General features: G+C 46.0%; 1 protein-coding gene across 1 annotated transcript in view; it reads left to right on the top strand.

Moving 5' to 3' along the window:
* Positions 1 to 24,678, top strand: part of SCN4A (sodium voltage-gated channel alpha subunit 4) — a 123,691-nt gene that overhangs the window by 92,117 nt on the left and 6,896 nt on the right. Inside the window, exons 17-22 of the mRNA XM_056863972.1 lie at positions 12,513 to 12,645; positions 13,152 to 13,306; positions 14,085 to 14,258; positions 15,804 to 15,926; positions 23,077 to 23,355; positions 24,336 to 24,389. Coding sequence (XP_056719950.1) covers positions 12,513 to 12,645; positions 13,152 to 13,306; positions 14,085 to 14,258; positions 15,804 to 15,926; positions 23,077 to 23,355; positions 24,336 to 24,389 — 918 coding nt within the window. The remainder of the gene's footprint in view (positions 1 to 12,512; positions 12,646 to 13,151; positions 13,307 to 14,084; positions 14,259 to 15,803; positions 15,927 to 23,076; positions 23,356 to 24,335; positions 24,390 to 24,678) is intronic.

Genomic DNA, 24,678 nt, shown 5'->3' with positions numbered 1-24,678 from the left:
ATAGGGGGAATTTGCGTCGCTCTTGCCTCGAAGCAGTATTTAAATTCATCCTAAAACAGGATCCTAGAACTGCGGGGGAAGAACGAGGCCAGAGCAAAGTCACATCTGAAGGTCAGTAAAATCATGAATAATGCAAAAGAAGCCTCGAAGCAGTCCAGCAGGGACTGCAAAGTAAATACCCCTGCATAAATGACCATACAGTTGTGCAGTTTTGTGCCTTACTGATCTGGTATTACACAGGGTTAGTGGAGGAAATCGGGACCCTTGCATCAGCTCTTGGGAGGGTTCAGAGGTTAGATAGCCAGCGAGCTACCTTATCACACACTGGCCTTCTTTGATACATACCACCCCTTTATCTACCAGCTCCCAACAGCACTGAAATATTGCAGTCATCAGATATTTTGCTACAGGTGAAGATAACCCCGCAAAACAACAATAAACCACCAACACCCAACAATGAACATGCTAGTGACTGCACAGAAACGGCTACAACAGACTGGGGTCCAGTCATGGTGTGTTGATGTCAGCGTTGTTCAACAGGTGTAGTTCTATGTGAGTAACTACGTAACTGGTGAGACTGGTGAGATGTAACTGGTGAGAGCCACAGGCCAAGAGCCTTGGGTGAGACCTTGCCTTTAAGATGCACCACAGGCCCCAGTTACCTTCCAAGAGTGAAGGTGGTTCACAAAGTAGCAAAAGAAGGCTCAGTTGTGAAGGTATTGCTAATTGGCATTGTCCAGCAGGTGATGGTTGGTGTCAGAGCTGCTCTTGGTTCTGAGGTACGTGGTTGATGTGGCTTCTCTCCATATGGTCAGACCTTCTCCAGTTGCTTGGCTACAAAGGAAGGGCCTTGGCTGTGTGCCTCAGGCTGAGAGCCGCGGGCCAAGAGCCCTTCAGCTCGTGCCCTCATGCCTTTGGCACAGGCTTGTTGCTTATATACCTACCTGAAAACCACAAGGAGAAAGAAGCCAGTGGGGTGGGAGGAGGGTTCCATTCAGCCATAATCTACCCCCATTTCAAAACAGAAGCAGCCATCCCAAAAGTTCCCAGGACACACGCCTCCTTTGGCACAGGCCTGTTGCTTTAGAATGTGTGCCATGATTACATTTATTTATTTAACCCACTAGGCTCAGGGCGGGTTACAACCTTTAAAATCAACAAAACCGTAAAACATTAAAATCAGTTAAACACAGTAAACATAGCAGTTAAACAAGATGGCATTAAAATTGTAGTAGCTGCGTTAGGCCAGACAGCAGAATCCCCCCACAGATGACGAGTGGAGGGGAAAGGAGGTGGGGAAGCCAGTATGATGGATAGCTAGTGGCTGCCCTCAAGGCCTGGCGGAACAGCTTGGTTTTGCTGGCCCCGCCGAACTCTTTCAAGTCCCGCAGGGCCCTGCTGTTACTAGGGAGACTATTCCACTTGTTGTTTGTTAATATGGGAAATTTGTATTATAAAATCCAATAAAATTTAAAGAAAAAGAAAAAGCCCTGGCCCTTGTTGAGGACAGCTGCCCATGCATCAGGTTTCTTTGAGTTTATGCAGAGTGTCTTTCCCTGTCTCCAGAGTTGGTATGACTGGCACAGGTTTTTTTGGCCACCAGTTCACCGCTTACTTATGGAGACCCCGTAGGGTTTTCAAGGCAAGAGATGTTCAGAGGAGGGTTGCCATTACCTGCCTCTGCGTAGCGACCCTGGTATTCCTTGGAGGTCTCCCATCCAAATACTAAGCAGGGCTGACCCTGCTTAGCTTCCGAGACCTGACAAGATCAGGCTCACCTAGGCTATCCAAGTCAGGGCATCTATAATTTAGAATAGAACTGCCATATAGGAAGGCCAGCACCTCTCTTTCCACAGTCCCTGACTCTGCCGTAGCAGGAGGAGGACAGTCTTTTCAGGCTGTAGGAGGTGGCTTCCAGGAAGGCTCAAGCCCTGGCATCACTCAGTTTAGAAATTCATCTCCCTTGCTGTTGACAGCTGAAGGTTCCCTGCCAGATTCCACCATGATGGGACGGTGTTGAAGCGGCCTCTAATGGCAGGTTCCCATCACTCCAGGCAAAGTTTTCCTCCAAAGGCAACCCAAGTTCTTTGCATTTGACAGTAAACATTCCCTTCAAGATTCTCCCCAATGCTTCAAAAGCAGCGGCAGTCTTTGGATTTGTAAACTGAACGTTGGGTATGCCCTTGGAATGATGCTGTCTTGCCTTAGTTTTTGAGGGCGGCAATGAGTTGTTGTTTTTTACATGCTCTGTCTTCAGAATAACAGATTTTACAAGTCACCCAAATATTCTGATGTTCTGTTCACACAGACTGCCACACTAGGAAGCTCTTGGCTTAGTGATTCTCAGACAGCCAGCCCCCAGGCCACATTGAGAGTTGCTTTTGAAAAGGAGGAGAATTTAGGAAGCCATTTGTGATAAAGGCATTATAGAGGAGAGGGAACCTGCTGTTCAATAGATAAAAAAGGCAAAAGCCACTCTGGGCATATGCAAACTTGGCCAGCCAAATGGCACCCCAGCTGAGGAGCATCTTTGGTTCTCCTCTCCAGTTTTTTTTTTTTTACATCTTATTTTTATTGCATTTGTAAAATGGCATTTTATTTTATGTTGCAGATTTAAGAGTAGCAGTTCTCTTACAAAGGAATTTTAAAGGGAGATTGGAAAGAGAAACTGCTGAATTACAGTTGATATTCAAACTAAAGTCAATGCATTTACCTGGGCTGAATAAAGACCTTGCATTCATGGCCCATTACCAATGCTGATTTCTCCACACCCATCTCTCCCCTGGACATCACAGACTCTTCTGCATATCACACCTAATCCCATCACGCCTGCTATTCACATTTACATACTGTTCCTCTACTTAAAGACCGATGGATTCACATTCTAGCTGTATCTGAAGAAGTGAGCTGTGGCTCACAAAAGCTCATACCCTACCAGAAAATATTTTTGTTAGTCTTTAAGGTGCTACTGGACTCTTGCCCTTTTTGACTACTGCAAACAGACTAACACGGCTACCCACTGTGAATTATTTATAATTCATGGCATTCATGTAAAATCTGCAGACATACTTTGCCTCTGTCAATATACAACAACAAATATTTTGAAACTGTAGGTTCTTTCTTTACTAAAGGAAATAAACATAACCATACAATTTATAAAAACATCTATACCCCAACAGCCCCCAGTACAAACTTCAAGCAGGTGATAAGCCACAAGGCTGTCCCAAGTTGGTGCTGCTTCTGCCTGAACAACATGCACAAGGGCCACAGGAGTGCACCTCTGGACACACCTGGGCTTAGCACAATGGTAGGGACAAATTCTCAGCCCAGGAGGTCTTTCTCAGCAGGCTCTGATGATCTCACAGTCTCACAGTCACTCACATCCAACTTATTGTTGAAATGGCACTGGATTGGCAGCATTTCCTGCAAATCAGTGAATCAGTGAATGCCCATACAATGTTGGCCGTGCATGAGGATGAACTCTTCTGCCGCTTGTTTCAGCTGATGAGTGTATTAGGGTTTCCCCAGAATTACAGCTCGTCGCCAGACGACAGAGATAAGTTCCCCCGGATAAAATGGATGTTTTGGAGGGTGGACTCTATGGCATTGTACCCCACTGAGGTCCCTGTCCTCCCCAGGCACCATCCCCAAATCTCCAGGAGTTTCCTAGCCTGGATCTGATGACCCTACCCCCCATCCCCTGCTGGTAGCCGGGGGGACCTGGCTAACCTAGAGTAGATAGTTGAGTGGGCAGACCTGAGAAGTAACCCTACACACACACACCAAGCCATGCAACAGTCATGCACCCAAGCCTTTCAGCTTGGCTAAAGTAGCTCTTCAAAACCTGGCCATGGACTGTAGGGCCTGCGGGACCATCCACATAGCTTAGATTTGGGGGTCAGGCACCTCTGGTCCCTGCTATTTGCACCTCTAGGGCACTTTGGCCTCTCTGTCCACATGGCTGCTAGAGATTCGCAGGGTAGTCCAGCGCCAATTCCACAGCCCACCAGCTTGCTTTCTTCCTGCAGGGATTGTGGGTGTGTCTCTAAGGAACTGGGGCCTGTGAGGGATAAAGAAAAGAGTAAGATGCATGGGTCCAAGCTCTGCACTCCCAAACTGGAGATCTTTACGCTCAATGGCAAAGGGTTCAGTTCAGCCTCTCCCCGCAAAGTATGTCTGCATGCTTCCAAAGCTCTTCATGCTGACGTAAATCCAGGAACACAGGCATGGATCATCATGCACACATCTTCTAAAGGGACTCAAATGTTAGAAGCCCATTTCAGAATGAAGTCCTAGCAAGCAGAGTTAAGGGACATTTAGACTTAGCTTGTGTTCTTTTCATTGTTATTGAGACAGCACCTCTCTTTCCACAGTCCCTGACTCTGCCATAGCAGGTGGAAGATGAACTTTTCAGGCTGCAGGAGGTGGCTTCCAGTAGTGTTTTTTTTTTTTTTAAAGATGTACCTCTCACCACCAAATGTTCAAGTCTAGAAGCAATTTTTTTTAAACCAGCACATGAAAAGAAGGCCTGGTTTGCTTTCCTACTCATTAAATGAATGTCCAATTTTTTAAAAAGGGCCTTTGGTTTCTTAGTCAGATGAGCTCATTGAATTGTTCTTTTCAAGACTCTTGCTGGTCCTTTGACCTGGACTTGATTCTGAGTTTGTAGCAGTTCAGAGCTCCTGAAAACACTGAGGGAGCCAACACAACTTCTTGGCATTCTTTTAGGACTTTCTCAGGGGCTATCGGGGGAGGAATGGCAGATGTGGGTTATAGTGTTTTATGGGTTCTGAGGTTTGGTCAACGGTAATCTGCATCCCAGTTTCTGAACTGGGATAAACTTTGACCTAAAAGCTCTTCAGCGTAAGCTGAGCTGTAGATGTTTGAGATAACCCAACTCCTTGGAGCGTGGGTCTTGGCTCTACTAATTATAACTCAGGTCATTTGGCACGGATTATGCTGCAGTTTGTGGCCAACGGCAGGCCGACTGAGAAGGGGGCAGTGACGGCTTGGTAGGAAAATGGATTTAGGAAAAAGCACCTGCCCACTTTGTTGCTCAGGGGAAGTGGCAAGCTTGCAAGAGAGTGAATTGCTAGAGACGTAGGTGGAAGTAAATCACAAATGTGCATAGACGGCAGGGGCCACCTGTGAATGGTCCAGATTGGCTCTCTTCGCAGTTGTTTTGGCTGCCTTGCACTACTGCACTGCCAGGTTCCAACAGTGGCAGACCTGAACTGATTTGCTGTCCTCATGTGTGCCAGCAGATGGTAGCATAATCCAAATGGGAGAAATGTAGCCTACACAACTCTTTAGCATCCTAGGTCATCTATGCATGGGAATTTTACCTGAGGTTGCTCGCTCGCTGGACCCACACTTTCCTCTTGGGAATCTATGCACCAGCAGTCTCCAAGTTAAAATAAAGTCCCACCCCTTTAAATGCTGTATTGTAACTGGTTTACTTGTGCTTACTGTGAGAGAAAATCTCCCCCCAAACCCAATTGCCACATTAAGAAGCACTTTAAGAACAACAACAACAAAAATGGAGCAATCTGAAAGGAAGGGGGGGGGCAGAAATCCAACCTCGGTTTTAAAACGCCTTTCTTCTGATCAGAAAGAGCTTGCAGGAAGGAGGAAGCATTTGATTCCCCGCCTCTTTTCACTCTGCTTTGTAATTGGCTCTGAGAGAAACCAAGCTTGTGTGCCCCGCGCTTTGCCTTATGCATGGGGATTTCACCTGGGTATTGCTCAGGGAAGATGGAAGAGTCGGGTTAACAGAGGAATGGGAAGTCCCAGACATTTTCATATGTACAAAGGTGCGATCTGGTGGCATTTATCTTAATGCCCATTGTTTCTGGGTGCAATTGAGCCTCTGTGTTTCCAAGGGCTTCCCCATCCTCCAAAGATCCAATGTACACTCCCAGGATATGCCTCATGCATTTGCCATTGATCTTCTTTATCAAAGATGTTTTTCATGTCATCAGTTTCTGCAGAGGAAATTGCTGGTTCTGTACATCAGGCAGTGCTCTTTGCAACCAGTTACAGCTGCTGAAGTCAGCACCAGGGAGCCTTGTCTTGGCCTTGGAAGACAGTTTCTGTGGCAAATGTTACTTCCAGCCAGCATGACAAGGGATGGTCATTCCAGAAGCTGAGAGCATTTTTGCAACAATAACAACAACAGCAAGGATAACATTGATGTGTTTTAGTGATAGAAGTTCTTGTGAATTAGATGAGCCTCTGTCTAAATCTTTATGGAACTTGTCTGAAGAAAAGAAAATCATCATGCTGTTTCACATGACATAATATCTTTTTATACAGCTGAAAGAAATGTACTTCACTCTGGGTTTGTCCGCATTCTCATTTTCCTCACTTGTAAGTTCCTGTTGTTTTGGGGGAGGGGGGGTTCAGTTCCACACGTCTTTTGCTCCCTCTAGTGGTCGATTTGATATCACACAGGTTTATGTCTAGCATAAAAACCTGCAGTTTAAATGTGTAGGGAGACATGCTGAACTAAAACCTGTGTGATATCGACCACCAGAGGGAGCAAAATACATGCAGAACTGGAAACACCACCCACCTGAAGAAAAAGGAACATAGAAGTGAGGAAAATGAGAATGTGGGAAAGCCCTCTGTCTAATGAAAGCTATAGCTACCAATCATTTCCCCCTTCCTACTGTAACACTATCCACCAGAACTGAAAGAGTAAAGCACTACAAACTTGCTTCAGTCCTCAGTGGGGATGTGTCTACTATGATGGCAACATTTTGCAGCCCCACAATAACTTAGCAGACAAGTCGTGTTAATAAGCCTCTCCCAAGTAAATTTGACACTGGCATGGTCCCCTTGGCACTTTTCATCATTTATACCATAGGGCAGGTACTTTATCAAGTATTGGAGGGAGCCATGAGGATGTTTCAAGTCTTATATCAGGACTTTTCTAAATTAAGTCCTTGTTATGTAGAATGACAGTTTATTCTGGTTCCAAAATATTTGAATATCAGCTCCCTGGTCAGAAATGATCAATATTCTACAAATCATCTGTAAAGGATACTGCACCACTTGAGTACCTTGTGGACAGAGATCTGTATCTCATGAATGAACATGACGACAGGAGGGTTGAGATGAAATACATAGTATGGCCCCTATCCAAGCTCAATTTGTCAACTGAGCATGATGGTGAAGTTCCTGAGAGGAACTTGAAGCAAGACGTTCTGTCATGGGCCGCTATCAGTTCCTTGATTTCGGAAGGCAGTGTTCTTCAGAGAGCAATTAGCCTCCTTCCAATCCCCCTGCACTCTTTCACAGAACGCAACAGTGGTGATGCAGCACTTAAGATCTTTTGAAATGTGTTGGGCAGTTGAAGCACGCTTACTCACCAGCAGCAGATGATGGTGGCATCTATAAAGTTGTGAAACAACAAATCCAACTATGCTTCTCATGGGAACATTCAACCTGAGCTGAGGTGTGTAGGGCCAAACACGAGGACTGGTGCTGGAAATATAACACATGCTAAGTTGCAAACTGATGACAAGCCACTTGGTTTAAGCGCCTGTTAATGCTGAACCAGTGGCTGAGAGCCTTCAGCACTGGAGTGTGGGGCCAGCCTTTCTGCCTGGGCTGCAGAGCTGCCCTTCCAAAGATAGACGTCAATGTGTTCTCCTCACAGTTACCGTTGCTAACATGGGTGATGAATCCTGCCGCACCCTCAGAAGGGGATCTACTGTGAAACTAATGAAGCTTAAGCTTCAGGGGCCCCAATCCTGGAGGGCCCCCCGAAGTAGGGCTGTTGAAAAAAAAATTCAGCAAAATTCGGCCCATTTTGATTCGGGAAATGCCGAAGTCCAAACTCCCCCGATTTGGATCCGTGGAAATCGGCACTAAGTTTGGAGTTCGGAAAAAAATTCGGCCGAATAAAGCCATTAAAAACAAAATCTAGCCTTTCCGTGGCTCCGGGGGGGGCATTGAAGGTAGAGGTCCCAAACTTTCAGTGTAGCTTGAGGGGACCCTTCTTGCAAGAACCCCCAAGTTTTGTGAAGATTGGGTCAGGGGCCCCCAAGTTATGGGCCCCGGGTCCCCCCCAATCTGCCCATTGCAATAAAGCCATTACAAACACATTTGCGGCTTTCTGCGGCTCTGGGGGAGGCATGTTTGGAGGTAGAGGTCCCAAGCTTTCAATGTAGCTTGAGGGGACCCTTCTTGCAAGAACCCCTAGGTTTTGTGAAGATTGGGTCAGGGGCCCCCCATCTGCCCATTGGAATAAAGCCATTAAAAGGGTTGTACTAAAACGAATGACAAGTCAGCCCATTGGAAGCAATGGGAGAGGCTGCCCAGCCCATTGAAGATAATGGGAGAGGGGAATGGCAATTGACTTGCATTGACTCCACTGAAATACATTACAGGGGATGTACTAAAACGAATGACAGGCTAGCCCATTCGAAACAACAGGAGTGGCTGCACAGCCCATTGGAAACAATAGGAACCAGCCAGAGAGAGACTCACTGACCCACAGTTAACTCCACACGAAGTTGGCAACCGGTGAAAACAGTAGAAAGCACAGTCTCACACAGAGGCAATCAAGCCCACCCCCCAGCAGAACAGGTAAACCCACCCCCCTTTGGCTTCCCCCCTCACACACACACACACACACACACACACACACACACACACACAGAATCTCCCCCCCCCACATACACACAGGAAAAAAATTACAGCGAATTAGAGAAAAGCCCCCAAATGGGTCTTACTGTGGATGTCTTCTTCTCTTCCATCAGGAGCAGGGACTGGGAGGCAGGACTCAGGAGTAATCCAATACGATTCTAGCAGACTCCCACACACATACTCTCTGGCCATTTTATGCACGGGAGGTTGTGCCTTGGATTTGCCGCTCTCTAGATGCACATTAAGGATTGCCCGCTCCCATTCATTCCAGTGGGTGGATGGGGGGGACGCCATAACTCGGGATTAATTGCCTTTTAGTCAGACCCCCAGGCCGGGGTAATGCTACGGCCCAACTGCCGAGACAACAGACCCCCGGGCCGGGGTAATGGTACGGCCCAACTGCTGAGGCAACCAGACCCCCAGGGCGGGGTAATGGTAGGGCCCAACACCGTACTTTATTCCAATGGGCAGATGGGGGGACCCCTTCCGGGCCCCATAACTCGTAGGCCCCTGACCCAATCTTCACAAAACTTGGGGGTTCTTGCAAGAAGGGTCCCCTCAAGCCACAGTGAAAGTTTGGGACCTCTACCTCCAAACATGCCCCCCCAGAGCCGCGGAAAGCCGTGAATGTGCATACGCACCCCCCTACGGGGATCTCTCTCTCAAACAGACACTCTCTCTTTCTCTCCCCGGGCCGCACAGCAGCTGGGCTTATGCACTCAACCGCAACTGATTGGCCAGAAGAAGACCCGGCTTGGCCACCATTGGCCGCGGGAGAATGCTGCTAGTTGTTTACTAACTGACGGTTATGCCCTATTGTTGCTGGTTGCGAAGGGGCCCCCCTAACAGTTCAAGCTTCAGGGCCCCAAAAATGTAGGTCCGCCACTGCGCACCCTCCATCACCATACCTCTGTCTCCGCCATCTTCTGCTTCTGAAACAAAAAAAAATCAGAATTTGAGGACACGCATTCCTCATTCTGTAACCAATATCCATTTGTGTCTTGACTGTGATCTGGCACTAAAAATACACAAAACAACTTGAAAACCTGGACCACTGTAAATGTACTATACCAGGAAATATGTACAATACTAGTGACATTAGCTGCTCAACAGCCAAGACTTCAGATGTTGTCCAGTTTTTGTCAAGCCGATCCTTTTGACCTTGCAGTCATGTAGTAATTACCAGAGAAGAATGGGGCTGCTGTACTGTGTGGCTGCATAACCCACATCTCCCCCAGATGTCTCCCTTGCAATGTCTGTTGACAAAACACGTGGCACATCATTGCCTCCCTTGTGTTTCTCCAGCTTTGCTCCAGTTCATTGGCTGCAGCTTTCCAGGAACGTGAAGGTACAGAACATGATGACGACACATTGCACATTTCTTTTGCTAGACATTGCCAGGGAGGTCTGTGAGCCAGACGTTGGTTGGTGGCAGCCACCCATGCTTTGTAACATCTACTTGGGACCATCCTAAATAGTCTGCAGGGTCAAAGTCTGAAGAAGAACTAAAAGGAGGAAGATGTATAAAATAAGGGGCTTCCCGGCACTTAGTCACAAGGGTAGTTTCAGTTCCTCTTTCAGCCCTCACAAATGCTCCAGTCCCAAGACAGACATGAAGGGGCTGTTACTCTTGGCTACCTAATAGATACCCGCTCTCTTACGCCACCATATTCCAGGCACTCTCTGAGATTAGACGGCTATAGGCTAGCTCAGGAAAGAGTTGCATTTTTCCCAGCAACAGCTGATTGTGAGTTGTGCTGGAGAAGTGTGATACCTTTGAAGGCGCTTTTTCCTTGAGGGAAGATGGCTGCCACCCGTGTCACAAATTTGACTGCTGCACACTTCTTAGGCTATGAGCTGATTGTCTCAAAAGGCATTCCATATTTGCTAATAGGAAAAACTCCTTCCATGTCATGTTCCCATGCTTTAGAAGCCAAAAGGAACTGAAGAAGACCTGTAGCTAAATAAAGGAGTGCCTAGGGTTGCCAGGTCCCCCCTCTCCTGTGGCAGAAGATTTTTGGGGCAGAGCTGGGGCAGAGATCACGCTTGTGACCGCACCAACATGATTACCACACTTCTGGTTTACACCCAGAAGTGCCACATTACGCTTGGGTTTGAGTGGTAAAACGGCCTGTCACAATGCGGCGATTCCGGGTGTAAACCAGAAGTGACGTAATCGTGACAGCGCGGCTGCACTCGCACCCAATCCCCCCTCCTGAGCCGGGCGATGGATTGGTGGGTAATTTCCCACCAATCCAAACAACCTGGCAACCCTAGGAGCTCCTGCTGTGCATGCTGAAGGTCATGTGTTTACTCCAGTTAAAAGGATCTTGGGTAGCAGGAAGAGGAAAGAGGTTCAAGCAGACAATGCTATTGATGGAACCAAAGTTCAGAGATGGGGGCTCAGAATGCTGAATTTATGCTTTTACTCCCCTACCCAACTGAATATGAGCCAACATCAGCCAAAGTCAGGCCAACCTAATAATCAGTTTGCCAATACAGTCCCACACATAGGGTTGCCAACCTCCAGGTACTAGCTGGAGATCTCCTGCTATTACAACTGATCTCCAGCTGATAGAGATCAGTTCCCCTGGAGAAAATGGCTGCTTTGGCAATTGGACTCTATGGCATTGAAGTCCCTCCCCAAACCCTGCCCTACTCAGGCTCTGCCCCAAAAACCTCCCGCCAGTGGTGAAGAGGGGCCTGGCAACCCTACCCCCCCACGCACACACACTCCAGCCACCCTTTCAGTTAGCACTGTCTTTGCATCAGGTCAGGCCAGGTCAAAGGAGTTTCTCCTGAAGTCTTTCTAGCACCTTCACTTCTCCAAATCTGTATTCCCTGCTAGATGTCACCTGCCTAGGTGGGGGGGGGGAAGGGGAGCTTGTGTAGCTTGACCATCTCATTGTGTGCAGCCAGGCCTACCATTTGCATTTGTACAGCTGTGGTGGGTGAGGCTGGTGAGCAACTGACTCTCCCCCCACCAGCACCACCTGTACTCTGCAAGAGAGAGGAAAACTTTTTAAACATCAAGGTGAAGGTTTTGCTCAGTTCAAATCTCCAAAGAAAATTGCATTTCTCCACATGCCCTGAAAAATCCGCTAATGAAATCGTTAAACGCTTTTGTGAACCCGAAGAATCCATACACAAAAAAAGCTACTTGCTGTGTGTCTGTGTGGTTTTTTACCTCTTTTATTACCTATCCTCCTTCCAATCAGGCTCTAATCCAAAGTAGTGAATTCTGCTTAGGGTTGCCAGCTGCATGTTGGAGCTGGAGATTTTTGCGACGGAGCCTGAGGAGGGTGGGGTTTGGGGAGGAGAGAGACTTCAGTGGGGTATTATGCCATAGAGTCCACCTTCCAAAATAGCTATTTTCTCCTAGTAAACTGATCTCTATCACCTGGAGATCAGTTGTAATTCCAGGAGATCTCCAGCTGCTACCTGGAGGTTGGCAACCCTAATTCTGCTGCCTCTCTGCTTTGGGATCATTTAATAGTTCCCAATGTAAAATCACTTTCCCCCTGAAGAAGCTGCCTGTTGAATCTCTGCATGAGCCTCCTTATGCTGTAGTGGCTCCTCCTTACTAAGAACAGCCCCTTGTCTGCTTTATTTTCATCTCACGGCACAATACTGTGCTGTGGCAGACAGCCTGGGACTTATATAATGAGGTTCTGAAAAGTTTAGCTTTTGGAGGACACATCGATCTAGTGACAGCTTGACAAATTCAGGGTCTGGATTCCAGCTTTCCAACAGTGAGTCACTGCCAGCAAGTCTTCATGCTCCCAATGAACCCATGGGGGGGCATGGCTTCCTGCTTCTGAACTGGTCTTGTTTTCCTCTTCCTTTGTCATCTTCAGAAGACGCTGTCAGATGGGACTGAGTCGTCTATTTGCAGCACAGTGGATTACAAGCCTCCTGACCCTGTGGAGGAGGAAGTCATGGCTGAGGAGGCTGCAGAGAGCGATGGGCCACAGGAATGCTTTACCGAAGGTCGGTTGACTGGACAGCAAGTCCGGGGCAGGCAACTTGCAGGGAGGCCTTGAGTAGGCCACAACTCTCCAGGCCTCAATCCCAGAGCCTGATTTTGGTGTCAAGGCTCAACCCCAGAGCACATGAAAAAGTAATGTGCCTGTACGCGTGCCACTTGCGCTCCCATCTGGGACTGGGGAGATGTGGCTTCCAGGCCAAGGTGGCAGGAATTCCAAGAAGTGTCCAGTGAAGCTGTGTAGCTACTGTTGCCCTGGAGCGTAGTGGTTAAGAGCAGTGGACTCTAATTTGGAGAACCGGGTTTGATTCCCCACTCCTACACATGAAACCAGCTGGGTGACCTTGGGCTAGTCACAGTTCTCTCCCAGCCCCACCTACCTCACAAGGTGCCTGTTGTGGGAAGGGGAATGGAAGGTGATTGTAAACCGCTTTGAGACTCCTAAAGGTAGAGAAAAAGCAGGGTATAAAAACCAACTCTTCTTCTTCTTCTGTCTATTTCCCCACTGCAGCCTGCGTTAAGCGGTGCCCTTGCCTCTACGTTGACATCAAAACGGAAAAGGGAAAGAAGTGGTGGAATCTTCGGAAGACATGTTTCACAATAGTGGAGCACAACTGGTTTGAAACCTTCATCATCTTCATGATCCTCCTGAGCAGCGGGGCTCTAGTAGGTGTTACTTCTTGGCAGCTTTTTTCAGGAAGAAAGGCAATAATTTAAAATTGCTCTGCCACTCTGGGACTAGAGTTTCCATCTAGACATTAAGAAGAATGTTCTAACAGTTAGAGCGGTTCCTCAGTGGAACAGGCTTCTTCAGTCCGAAGAACATTAGTTTTTGTCAGCTGCTCATCTAAGGAGAGTCCCTTGCAAATTTGGGGACTCTACTTCCAAAAATGCCCCTCCCCCCGGGAGCTTTGAAAAAATTCCCATAGACTATAATGGGCCCGAATTTTTGGGGAAACCCAAAAATAAGCCAAATATTGAAATTTACCGGTGTGGGTATTCTGCTTATTTTGGGTTTACTGAAAAAAATCGGGCCCAATAAACCCAAACCTGAAATTTACTGAAAAATGTTTTTTTGCACAACCCTAGTTTATATACATGGATCTGCCTCAGTCACTTCTACTTTTGTACTCTGCTTTTCTCCCTGGTGGGAGCCAAAGCCACTTACCATATAAATAAACCAGTAGACAAGCAAACAAACAGAACCTGCCCAAAATTTAGCTGATGGACTCACTGACTGGCTTGTCTTGTGACAGCCATGCACTAAGAGCCAAAGGGTAAAGAGCCCTTTGGCTCTTGCGCCTTGGTCTGTGCCCAAGGGCTCGTGATTTCGGCTACACCCAAACTATAGAGGGTACCTCAAAAGAAGCGGAAGACCAATCCTCAGCAAAGATGATAAATTGCTGTTGAGATGTACTTCCTTCCATCCCTCTTCTGCTTTCAGGCTTTTGAAGACATCTATATTGAGCGGCGACAGACGATCCGCACCATTCTGGAGTATGCTGACAAGGTCTTCTCCTATATCTTTGTGTTCGAGATGCTACTGAAATGGGTGGCGTATGGGTTCAAAGTCTACTTCACCAATGCCTGGTGCTGGTTGGACTTCCTCATTGTTGATGTAAGCTGTGTTTTGTTTTGCAGAGGAGTACCTTATGGCATTACGCTAAATGCTGCTCACTAGGGCTGTGCATATCAGTAACCCTGAACTGAAAATAAAACCAAAAATAGCCGTTTCAGCTTTTTCAGGTTTTTATTTCAGCCGAATACTAAAAACAGGAAGCTGAACAAAGCCGGATAGGCGATTCCTGAATAGCCAAATAGATATTCGGCTATATCGGATCTCGGCTATTCACCTTTGCTCAGATGCATGGCTCTGTGCCTTCTCCCATTTTCTGTCTTTGACTGGTTTTGTTTGGGAGGGGACGTTGTGTCCTCCCAGGACCCCATAGTTCGGGCGCTTTTGAGGTAGGGATCATGTAATTGGAACCAACTTGGTCTGACCAACTTTCTAGGTCCATCACTCAACAGAAGACTAATCTCCATAGCAGAAGGGTCATTTAAAAGACAAGACTCAGGCAGTGCCTTCCAAAGGGATATACCCTTCAGTTAAAAACACCAGCTTCAACAGCTGCTGATTGGGCTTCTGAAAAAGACTCCCTCACCCACATGGATGAGCAATCTCCTTCAGAAGAGCCACCTTGGTCGAGACTTTGGCTTGCTGCGATTTCACACCCCCCCATGAAAACCTGCTCTCAAACTGAAGTTGCCCTGTGTAGTGGCTTCGTTTACCTGCACCGTGACCATCTCTTGAAATCAGATTTTTATGTCTATATTGAAGGATTGTTCACAGGATGTCATTTGTCACTGAAAGAAATGTTTTCTTTGCCTTTTTTTTTTTTTTGCATTTACGCTGTTTTTCTCAGTTTGGAAGCTAATTTGCATGGACATCATGAAAAGTGACCCAGATATGAACGGAGCCCCCAGATTCAGAGGCCCCAGCCTGCCAGTTGGCTCTTTCTGCCAGTTCTTGGTAATGCTGACCTTCTAAACCTGAAAACCGATTGACAGCTTGGCTCTCACAAATGCCTGGAGGATGGGGGCAATCCTTTTGCAGGCCCATAAAATTGGACTCCCTGTCCCAAATTTCACCAAACTTCGATGTCCATCTAAGGAGAGTTCCTTGCAGCTATGCTGCAAATGTGGTGCCTCCACCTCAACACCCCCCCGTGGGCCTCGAAAAGAAATCCCATAGACTATATTGGACTCAATTGTTTTTGGGGAAGCCCAGAAATAAAGATGAATACCCATTTACCAGTATGAATATTCGGCCTATTTCAGTTTACCTGAAAAAAAAATGAGACCAATAAACCCGAACCCGAAATTTACCAGAAATATTTTTTTTTGCACACCTCTACTGCTCACTATTTTCATTTGGTGAGGGATTTTTATGCCTTCCTCTCAAACACTGATCCCAAAATATGGGTTAGTTAAATAAAAGATGTGTTCTGTCTAGGGCATGGTTAATGACTCGAACCAGAATCTGGGACACAACGAGGTGGGTCAGAATGAGCTAGCTGCCTCAGTGGGAGAATGTGAGGCACACCAGCCCTTCTCTTTGCATCATGGTCTGATTTGCCACTAAGTACTCTGGTTTCTTCACCAGGTATCTCTAATCAGCTTGACCGCAAACTGGATGGGCTATTCCGAGCTGGGAGCCATCAAATCCCTCAGGACGCTCCGTGCACTGAGACCTCTTCGGGCCTTATCCAGATTTGAAGGCATGAGGGTAGGTTTGGCAAGATACCCTTGGATTTTTCTTGTGAGCAGTGTGAATTTTAAGAAGCCAGGACCGTGCCCCATGGGGTTCTGGAAAACATGTTTTTGGGCCATCCATTTGCCACAATTGTATTTCCCACTCCCCAGGTTCTCTGATTTTATCCTTCCCAGGAGATTCATTGAGCTTCCTTGGCATAGGAGTGTTTGAAGCCAGATATCCTGATCCAAGCCCAAAACAATACTCTGGGTCCCATAATCCCTACCTTTGTGAGATTTAGATGCAGTATTATGCTCTTTCATTATTCCTTGTGTCGATACTGAAAACAGTTTCTCAAAACTGCCTTTCAGCAGCTTTGGCTGGTGAGGCAGCAGCAGCTCTTCCTGGGCAGAAAAAATCTATTCATGGTGGTGCATGCCCCTGTAACATCTAAACCAGATTACTGCAATTCACTCTACATGGGACAGCCCTTAAAGACTGTCCAGAAGCTACAGTTGGTACAAAACGCTGCGGTCAGAGTGTTGACAGAAGGGGATCATAGGGACTATATCATTCCAGTCTTGTTCCACCTATACTGGCTTCCAGTTTGCTTCCAGGCTTATTTCAGGGTGCTGGTACTTAACTTTAAAGCCCTGTACTGCCTGGGACCAACATAATGTAAGGACCGCCTTCTCCCATACAAGCCTACTCATTCAATCTGGTCAAATGAAGCAAATGTGGTCCCCATCTTTAAAAAGGGGGAAAAAGAAATCCCAAACAATTATCGCCCAGTCAGCCTGACATCAATACCAGGTAAAATACTAGAGCAGATAATTAAACAGACAGTCTATAAGCACTTAGAAAGAAAGGCCATGATCACTGAGAGTCAACACGGGTTTCTCAAAAACAGGTCATGCCAAACTAATCATATTTTTTTTGAAAGAGTGACAAGTATGGTAGATGAAGGGATGCTGTAGATGTAGTATACCTTGATTTCAGTAAAGCCTTTGATAAATTCTCCCATGATCTTCTTGAAACAAAGCTAATAAAATGTGGGCTGGACACTGCTACTGTTAGGTGGATTGGGAATTGGTTGACCAACCGAACCCAAAGGGTGCTCATTAATGGCACAACTTCATCCTGGAGAGGAGTGACCAGTGGGGTACCACAGGGGTCTGTCCTGGGACCGGTACTATTTAATATTTTTATAAATGACTTGGATGATGGAATAGAGAGAATGCTAATCAAATTTGTAGATGACACCAAGTTAGGAGGGGTAGTTAATACCATGGAGGGTAGGGTCAGAGTTCAGAATGACCTCGATAGACTGGAGAGCTGGGCCATAAGCAATAAAATGGATTTCAATAGGGAGAAGTGTAAAGTACTTCACCTAGGCAGAAATAACATAAGGCACAGGTACAGGATGGAAGATAGTTGGCTTGACAACAGTACACGTGAAAGAGATCTGGGAGTCTTAGTGGATCACAAACTGAACATGAGTCAACAGTGTGATATGGCGGCTAAGAAGGCCAATGCAATTCTGGGCTGCTTCAATAGGAGTATTGTGTCTAGATCAAGGGAAGTAATACTGCCACTGCATTCTGCATTGGTCAGACCTTACTTGGAATACTGTGTCCAGTTTTGGCCTCCACAATTTAAAAAGGATGTTGACAAACTGGATCGTGTCCAGAGGAGAGTGACCAGAATGGTCAAATGAAGGGAAGATGCAACGCTGTCTTGATTTGCCGAAGATTGCTCTGCCATATATCGAGCAGATCTCCCAGTTTTATTAAGCATCAGACAATGAGCACCAAAGTTAATGAACAACAAGACGATGAGGTATTCTATTCTTACGACAGAGTTTACGGAAAAACACTCTCTGGTAAAAGGATTAGCTTAGGCAAGGACTTTTAATCATTCACAGTACTACGTGACCAGTATCCAAAGTGGACTTTGACCAGGAGCCTTCCAGAGGTAAGGTTGCAGAGAGCTGTCATAATCAACGCTCTTGTGATCTGGGCGTGCCCACCAACCACGCGTTGCCTATGAGAACTTCTACATCTTACCTTTTTCTTTTTTATATTGCGAAAGCAATTTATATGCATATGGAAGGTGGTCCCTGGTCAGGCAGAGGACCTGTTGAGCAGGAAAAAATAACTGCTTGCCTTGCTGGAATAAAGTAGGTATACATTGTAGAAAACAGCAGAAGGTCACACAATGGCTGAGATTTGATGATGATTGTAAACAGTTAAACCAGGCACACCTACCAATGAGGTGGCAAGAGCGACATATTCAGCTTGAGACAAAAGATGAACATTAGAGTCACATTGCGCATCTAATATTTGTGATTCCCGTTTTGTCTTTTGAGTGCTAAAATTATTTTTATCAGAAAGTAAAATGGAAAATCGGCTAGACTACATTGTACTGCTGATAGATTGGCAGGAGCATAATTAAAGGTTCGCTGTCCACATGTAAAAAAAAAACCATCTGGATGGCAAAGGAATATGGACATAGTTAAAAGATACCTTTTGAGGTTTAGAACAGTTCCATGAAGCTTGCTTAAGATGGACACATCCTCCAGAAACCTTAGAGGAGGTACAATTTATCATGTGAACACAGGAAATGTTTTCATGTGAGGCAACAAAAGGAATATATAAAGACCAAGCATCTGCGGGGAGTTTATAAGTAGGTGTTCCCCAATTAGCTAGGGTAGAATATTGAATATCAGATTCATTTACCAATGTTTCCAGGATGCTTATATAAGGCAGGTGCTCAAAAGCATGTGTTAATCATTATGTTCAAACAAGCAAAAGTGGGATACATTAAATATATTAACTACATTAAATACATTCCCAGATATTAAATTGTAGGCGATCGGCAAGACTGACGGCTTGAACCCCTTGACTTCCTATCAATATAATACACAAGATAGTCATTGAATTAACAGTGAGCTGAGCAAACACAGCAGCCACTAAATTTTCTGGAGTTTGTAACTTCACGACCCTGACGTTGGTAAGAGTCTTCACATCCCCCCAGGTCACTGGCTGTGCTGCTTTGTAGGGCCTGATGCCATGCCATCTTGTGCTGGTTTCACACACCAGGACGGGACCCAAAGCAGACCTGTAGGAATAAGCACAGCAGCATATCCTCGTCCCCACGTAGTTAAAGGGGCAGGACTATGCCAGACAGGGTTAGGCAATTGTTTATAAAAGACCAATGGTTGAGGCAGTTCCCAGGAAGAGGGACGTTCAACAGGTGTAAAATTCTCAAAATTAACAGTCAAATGATTAAGAGTAAACAAAACTATGTTAAGTTGTGATTGTATCCACTTATGATGTGGGGTCCCACATTTCATCCTTTTTAATTGTTTTTGTAGAACCGTTTTTAGAGTGTGATTGGCGCATTCTGCAATAGGCTGGTCAGTAGAATTGTATGGAATTCCATGGCATAGCTGGATATCTCATTGTGTACCAAATGTTTGAAATGCTTGGGACACATATACAGGGGCATTATCAGTGACTCAAGGGGCAGTCCCTTGCAGTTTTTATTACATAATGAAAGTACATGGAAGATCACCCCCCCCCCTTGGCGGGAGTAGCTGAGGCAGCGGTAGCGGGATCAGTTGATAGATGTCTTCTTTGGGGGTGTTCAGGTGTGACCTGGAGGTTGTTACAAGGGGAGCCCTGGATATGAATGTTAGCACAGGGTCCCACTTGAACCAGTTACAGTTGGCAGGATAGGGCACAGAACTAGGCAGCCTAAAGCAGGTGGACATAACTAATCAAGGCAATATTGTCAAGGAGGTCCGGCCTGCCCTCCAGCAAACCGGTTCCTCCTTGGGTCAAAAGTTGCCAAACCCCCCACTGGGCTTCAGGACTCTCCCTAAAGCACAATGCGGGTAGACTCTGCTACCTTGTCGAGGAGACTCGGTCTGCTCTCCAGCAGGCCGATTCCTCTGTAGTTCAAAGTCACTAAATGTTTCCCTAAGGAAACCCAAATTCCTTACTGTGCCCCAGGATTCCCCCTTTGAGCGTAGTACAGGTATTTCACCACCAGCTCTCAATTCCAAAAGGCTGGCTTTCCCAGGGATGAGCTGAGAGCTACTCTTCCCCAGCCAGTTTCCCAAAAGTCAAAAACAAGCAAAAACCATCCCTGCAGAGTAGAGCTTCTGCCAGGGGGAGGCTTATTGCCACAAAACACTAGGGTAGGTGGTTTCTCACACACACACACACACTCAGACACTTGGATTTAGCCCTGAGACCCAAAAAAGGTTTCTCAGACTTCAATATAAAGTCTATAAGTTTATTTAATAAAATGTGCTCGTTACAGAAAGGAAATTGTTTGTGAGGCAGATAGCATAAAAACAAGAAATCTTAGCAATCTCTAACTTCACAGTAGTTCTTTAAGTTTCAGGCAAAATAGGCAAAGTTTCCAAGAGAGTAACAAATGCAAGGTTTTAGTTGATTTATAGTTACCAAGACCCAGTTCTGGTCCTAACACGCAGAGTGTCAGCCCTTCATGGTTGCCAGATGATGATCGCTTGGAGACATGACCTCCCTCCCAAGCTTCATGATTTTGATTAGAACAGAGTTCATATTTATCTCTCCCATCTCATTGGGTGATGGCCATTCCGCCCAATGAGATGTTGGGGACGCAATAAACTTGTAAGATATTTGGCATGACACCTCTAGGCCTTTTGAAGTTACAGATGTATTTGCATCTCTGCAGCAATACAAAACATCTGGGCTCCTTCAAGCTTTTGAGATGTCAGGCTTCTAACAGGATTGTCACCAAAAGAACAGATAGCTGATTTACAATAGGAAGGCTTTGAAATGGAGGTGCTTTGAAGTGGAGGTGGCAATGCCTCCGGTCTCCACACCTTCCCCCCCCCCCCCCCGAAGTGAAGTGGCTTCTCATGGGAAATGGGAATGGTTTCTCACGGGAATGGTTTGTGAGAGAGCTGGTCATCAGCTCCCGTTTGATATCAAGACATTGAAGACATAGAAGGCCACAGAATGAACCAAAGTTTGGTGATCAAAAGAAGAGCAAGGTTGCTTTTCTTTACAAATATACATTGATATAACTAATTAAGGCAATATACATATTGTAAAACAAGTTGGAAAAGGTGTCTCTCTCACACACTGCTAGAGGAGAGAAAGCAAGATTACTGAGGGGTCCTTTAGGGGAACCCCAGCATATGTGAAGTTAAAACAAAGGTGTACCTAAAAGGGAGAGAAAACAAGAAACAAACAAAGAAAAATTCAAGCAATAGTCTATGGTAAAAAAAAAGAGCACTTAAGACAAGTAAAAACAATCATCAAGAAGAACAAAGTGCACAAACTTGACAATAGCTTTCCAAAATAGAAAAAGGCAGATTTAAAAAAAACTTGTGTTGCCGGTTGGCTGAACATGACAGAGGCATGGTGCCCATGAGCATGTACAGAGTGCCATATGGTAAGGCAGCCACAATTGTAGTAGTAAAACAAAACTCAATTTGATACCTTTCCAAATTAAAACAAGAATTTCCAAAATAAAGTTTTTCCTTAGGTGTCGTGTTTAATTGCAAGCAAGCGTGAAAGGTTCCTATAGGAGAAGGAACGGGGGTGAGAGCAACAAAAGGAGTGCAAAGAGACTGTGTCTCTGTGCATGTACAGAGTGTCGTTGGGGACAGTGAGCGGCACAAACAAAAGACTACTGGGGCTTGCTGCGGAAGGCAAACACACCCAAAAACAAAACAGGACGGAAGATTGGGGGGCAGGACAGAAGCTCAGAGGCTGTCCCCTTCCTATACTTGACAATTCAAAACGCATGCTGAGTGCCAACTACTTTTCAAAACAAAACCACTAAAGCAAGAACTATTTGATTATGGCACTTATGAAATAAACTGCATCTTCCCATATAAGTGTAACATAAAATTGATGTACTCAAAAGGGGAGAAACCTTGCCCCTGGGAGGAGCAGCGCTTCCCATGTGAGAGAGGGAAACACTCTCTGGTAAAAGGATTAGCTTAGGCAAGGACTTTGAATCATTCACAGTACTACATGACCAGTATCCAAAGTGAACTTCGACCAGGAGCCTTCCAGAGGTAAGGTTGCAGAGAGCTGTCATAATCAACGCTCTTGTGATCTGGGCGTGCCCACCAACCACGCGTTGCCTATGAGAACTTCTACAGTCAAAGGTCTGGAATCTATGCCCTATGAGGAGAGACTTAAGGAGCTGGGTTTGTTTAGTCTGGAGAAGAGAAGTTTAAGGGGTGACATGTTAGCCATGTTTAAATATCTGAAGGGATGTCATGTTGATGAGGGAACTAGCTTGTTCTCTGTTGCTCCAGAGACTAGGACACGGAGTAATGGATTTAAACTAATAGAAAAGCTATTCCACCTAAACATGAGGAAGAACTTTCTGACGGTGAGGGCTGTTCGATGGTGGAATGTGCTGCCTCGGAGGGTGGTGGAGTCGCCGTCTTTGGAGGTCTTTAAGCAGAGGCTGGATGGCCATCTGTCGGGAGTGCTTTGATTGTGAGATCCTGCATGGCGGGGGGAGGGTTGGGGTCACTGGGCATGTGGGGGGAGGTAGTTGTTAATTTCCAGCATTGCGCAGGGGGTTGGTCTAGATGACCCTCATGGTCCCTTCCAACTCTGATTCTCTCCTCGGAGGTCCTGCTTTGATTGCCCACACCGAGGCTAGATGTGTGGTGGCCCAAGGAAGGGCTTTCTCTGTGTGGCACCAAAATTCATCTGTCTTGTTCTATTGGTGTCTTTCACCAGGAGGTGAAGACTTTTGATTTCATCTAGCATATGCCAAATAATGGTTACTGGCCCCCCTTCTAGTGTTATTTGTTTATGTGTTTTTCATTGAATTTTATAATTTTAACAGTGTTTTTAATTTTTTTAATGCTTTATTGTTTTTATGTGTATTGCCTGGTGGACCCTGATTGGATGGAAAAGTGGCATAAACATGCTTTAAATAAACAAATAAAACCCTGTAGACTTTGGTGCCCCCTGAATTTTTTTCCAGTTACAGCTACTGCAGCATGTACAATCTCTGGAATTTAGCAAGCTGATGCCCAAGCTTGCTGCCATTTGTAGACTAAAACAAACCTAATTTGAGAATTTTTACATATGAATGTTTAATTTCAGACCTGAACACTTAAATCCTGACTGATCTCTTTTCTGGGCCCCAGGTAGTCGTGAATGCCCTTCTGGGGGCCATCCCATCTATCATGAATGTCCTCTTGGTCTGCTTGATCTTCTGGCTCATCTTTAGCATTATGGGGGTCAACCTCTTTGCAGGGAAGTATTACCGGTGCATCAACACCACCACCGATGAGCTCTTTGACATCAGTGTAGTGAACAACAAGACCGACTGCCTGGCCCTTAACTACACCAATGAGATCCGCTGGGTCAATGTAAAAGTCAACTTTGACAATGTGGGCTTTGGCTACCTCTCTCTTCTGCAGGTGGTAAGTATGCCTGCTTCCCTCCCACCCCATCTCTGTTCTCCATAGGAGCATCCCCCCCATATGCTTAAAGTCCTTTTCTGAGGACATTCCTCCCAGAAAGTCTGAGATGGAGTAATTGTCCCCTCTTCCATTCCCACATGGTGAACCTTCCTTCAGAATGTGTGCATGCACACACCATTACCCACAGTGATGAGGTATTTACCACATCAGGGAATCCAATAAAAAAATTATTCAGATTCTTTGGGGCATGGTAAGTACCACATGTTAATACCATGGGCGCCATTTAATGGAAGCATTTAACCCTTCACAGTGGTGGTGGAAAGTCACTTTGAAATTTTCAGAGTGAATCTTCTACATTTAATATGCCTTTTTAAGAAAATCTCACCATGGAGACAAGGAACTCCCGAAATGCTTCCATTGTGTCCTTTTCTCTCTCGGTGTCATGACCAAAATAGACATATCATGTTGTTCACATTTCTGTCTCATTCATATATAAAGCACAGGGTAGGAATTTAATTTTAACATCATGATCAGGTGAAGGGAGCTGAACCCTGCTCCTCTGTACTTTATCTCCACAGAGGTGTCCTCTCATTACAAGTACTTTTAGCTTGGTCTCAGGCCAAAAAGAATTGGGCTGGGAGAAATCTGTCTAGATAATTCAGGGAAAAGGACAGCATTCAGTTCTCTCTTTGAGTATCCCCTTTGGATATAAAACCCCTAAGTGACTGGTCCAAAGTCAGTACCCATGGTTGGCTCTTTCCCCAGCACAACCCACCCTTCCTATTTTATTTCCTCGAAATATTTCACCTGACTGGTGTGAAGGAAGTTTCCAGTATCTTCAGTCAAGTCAAGTCAAGTAGCCTTTATTGGCATAAGAATATCTTCATTCATTTTCTGTGTGTGTTCAGGGACTCAGTGCCCTCTTCCCGGATTCCAGCCCACCTGTGAATGAATCTGTTCTTCTGTGTTCCCCTTTGCAGGCCACATTCAAAGGCTGGATGGACATCATGTATGCCGCTGTTGATTCCCGTGAGGTAATTTGGATAGGTCAACCCCTTGTCCTACCTTACAGACCTCTTGGAGGACCAACCAGGTCTGGCCTGCTTGGGGAGGGGGTTAACTGCCCGCAAGGCTGGTTGTTGCCCAAGTACGGTGCCCCCAATCCTTCCTGGGCCCAAATGGCGGTCACCTTGGCTTGGACCCAGCAAGGAGCAGTGCAGGTAGTGAGCTGAATGCCACAGATGGCAGGGAGCGCGCTGAGCGCCATTGGTGAACTGTCATTTTCCTCAATTGCTTGGGTGGCTTGGCCGGAGAACCAGCCCT

Source organism: Euleptes europaea, chromosome 18, assembly GCF_029931775.1.
Source record: "Euleptes europaea isolate rEulEur1 chromosome 18, rEulEur1.hap1, whole genome shotgun sequence".
Lineage (NCBI taxonomy): Eukaryota > Metazoa > Chordata > Lepidosauria > Squamata > Sphaerodactylidae > Euleptes > Euleptes europaea.
This window is presented reverse-complemented; position numbering and strand designations above follow the sequence as displayed.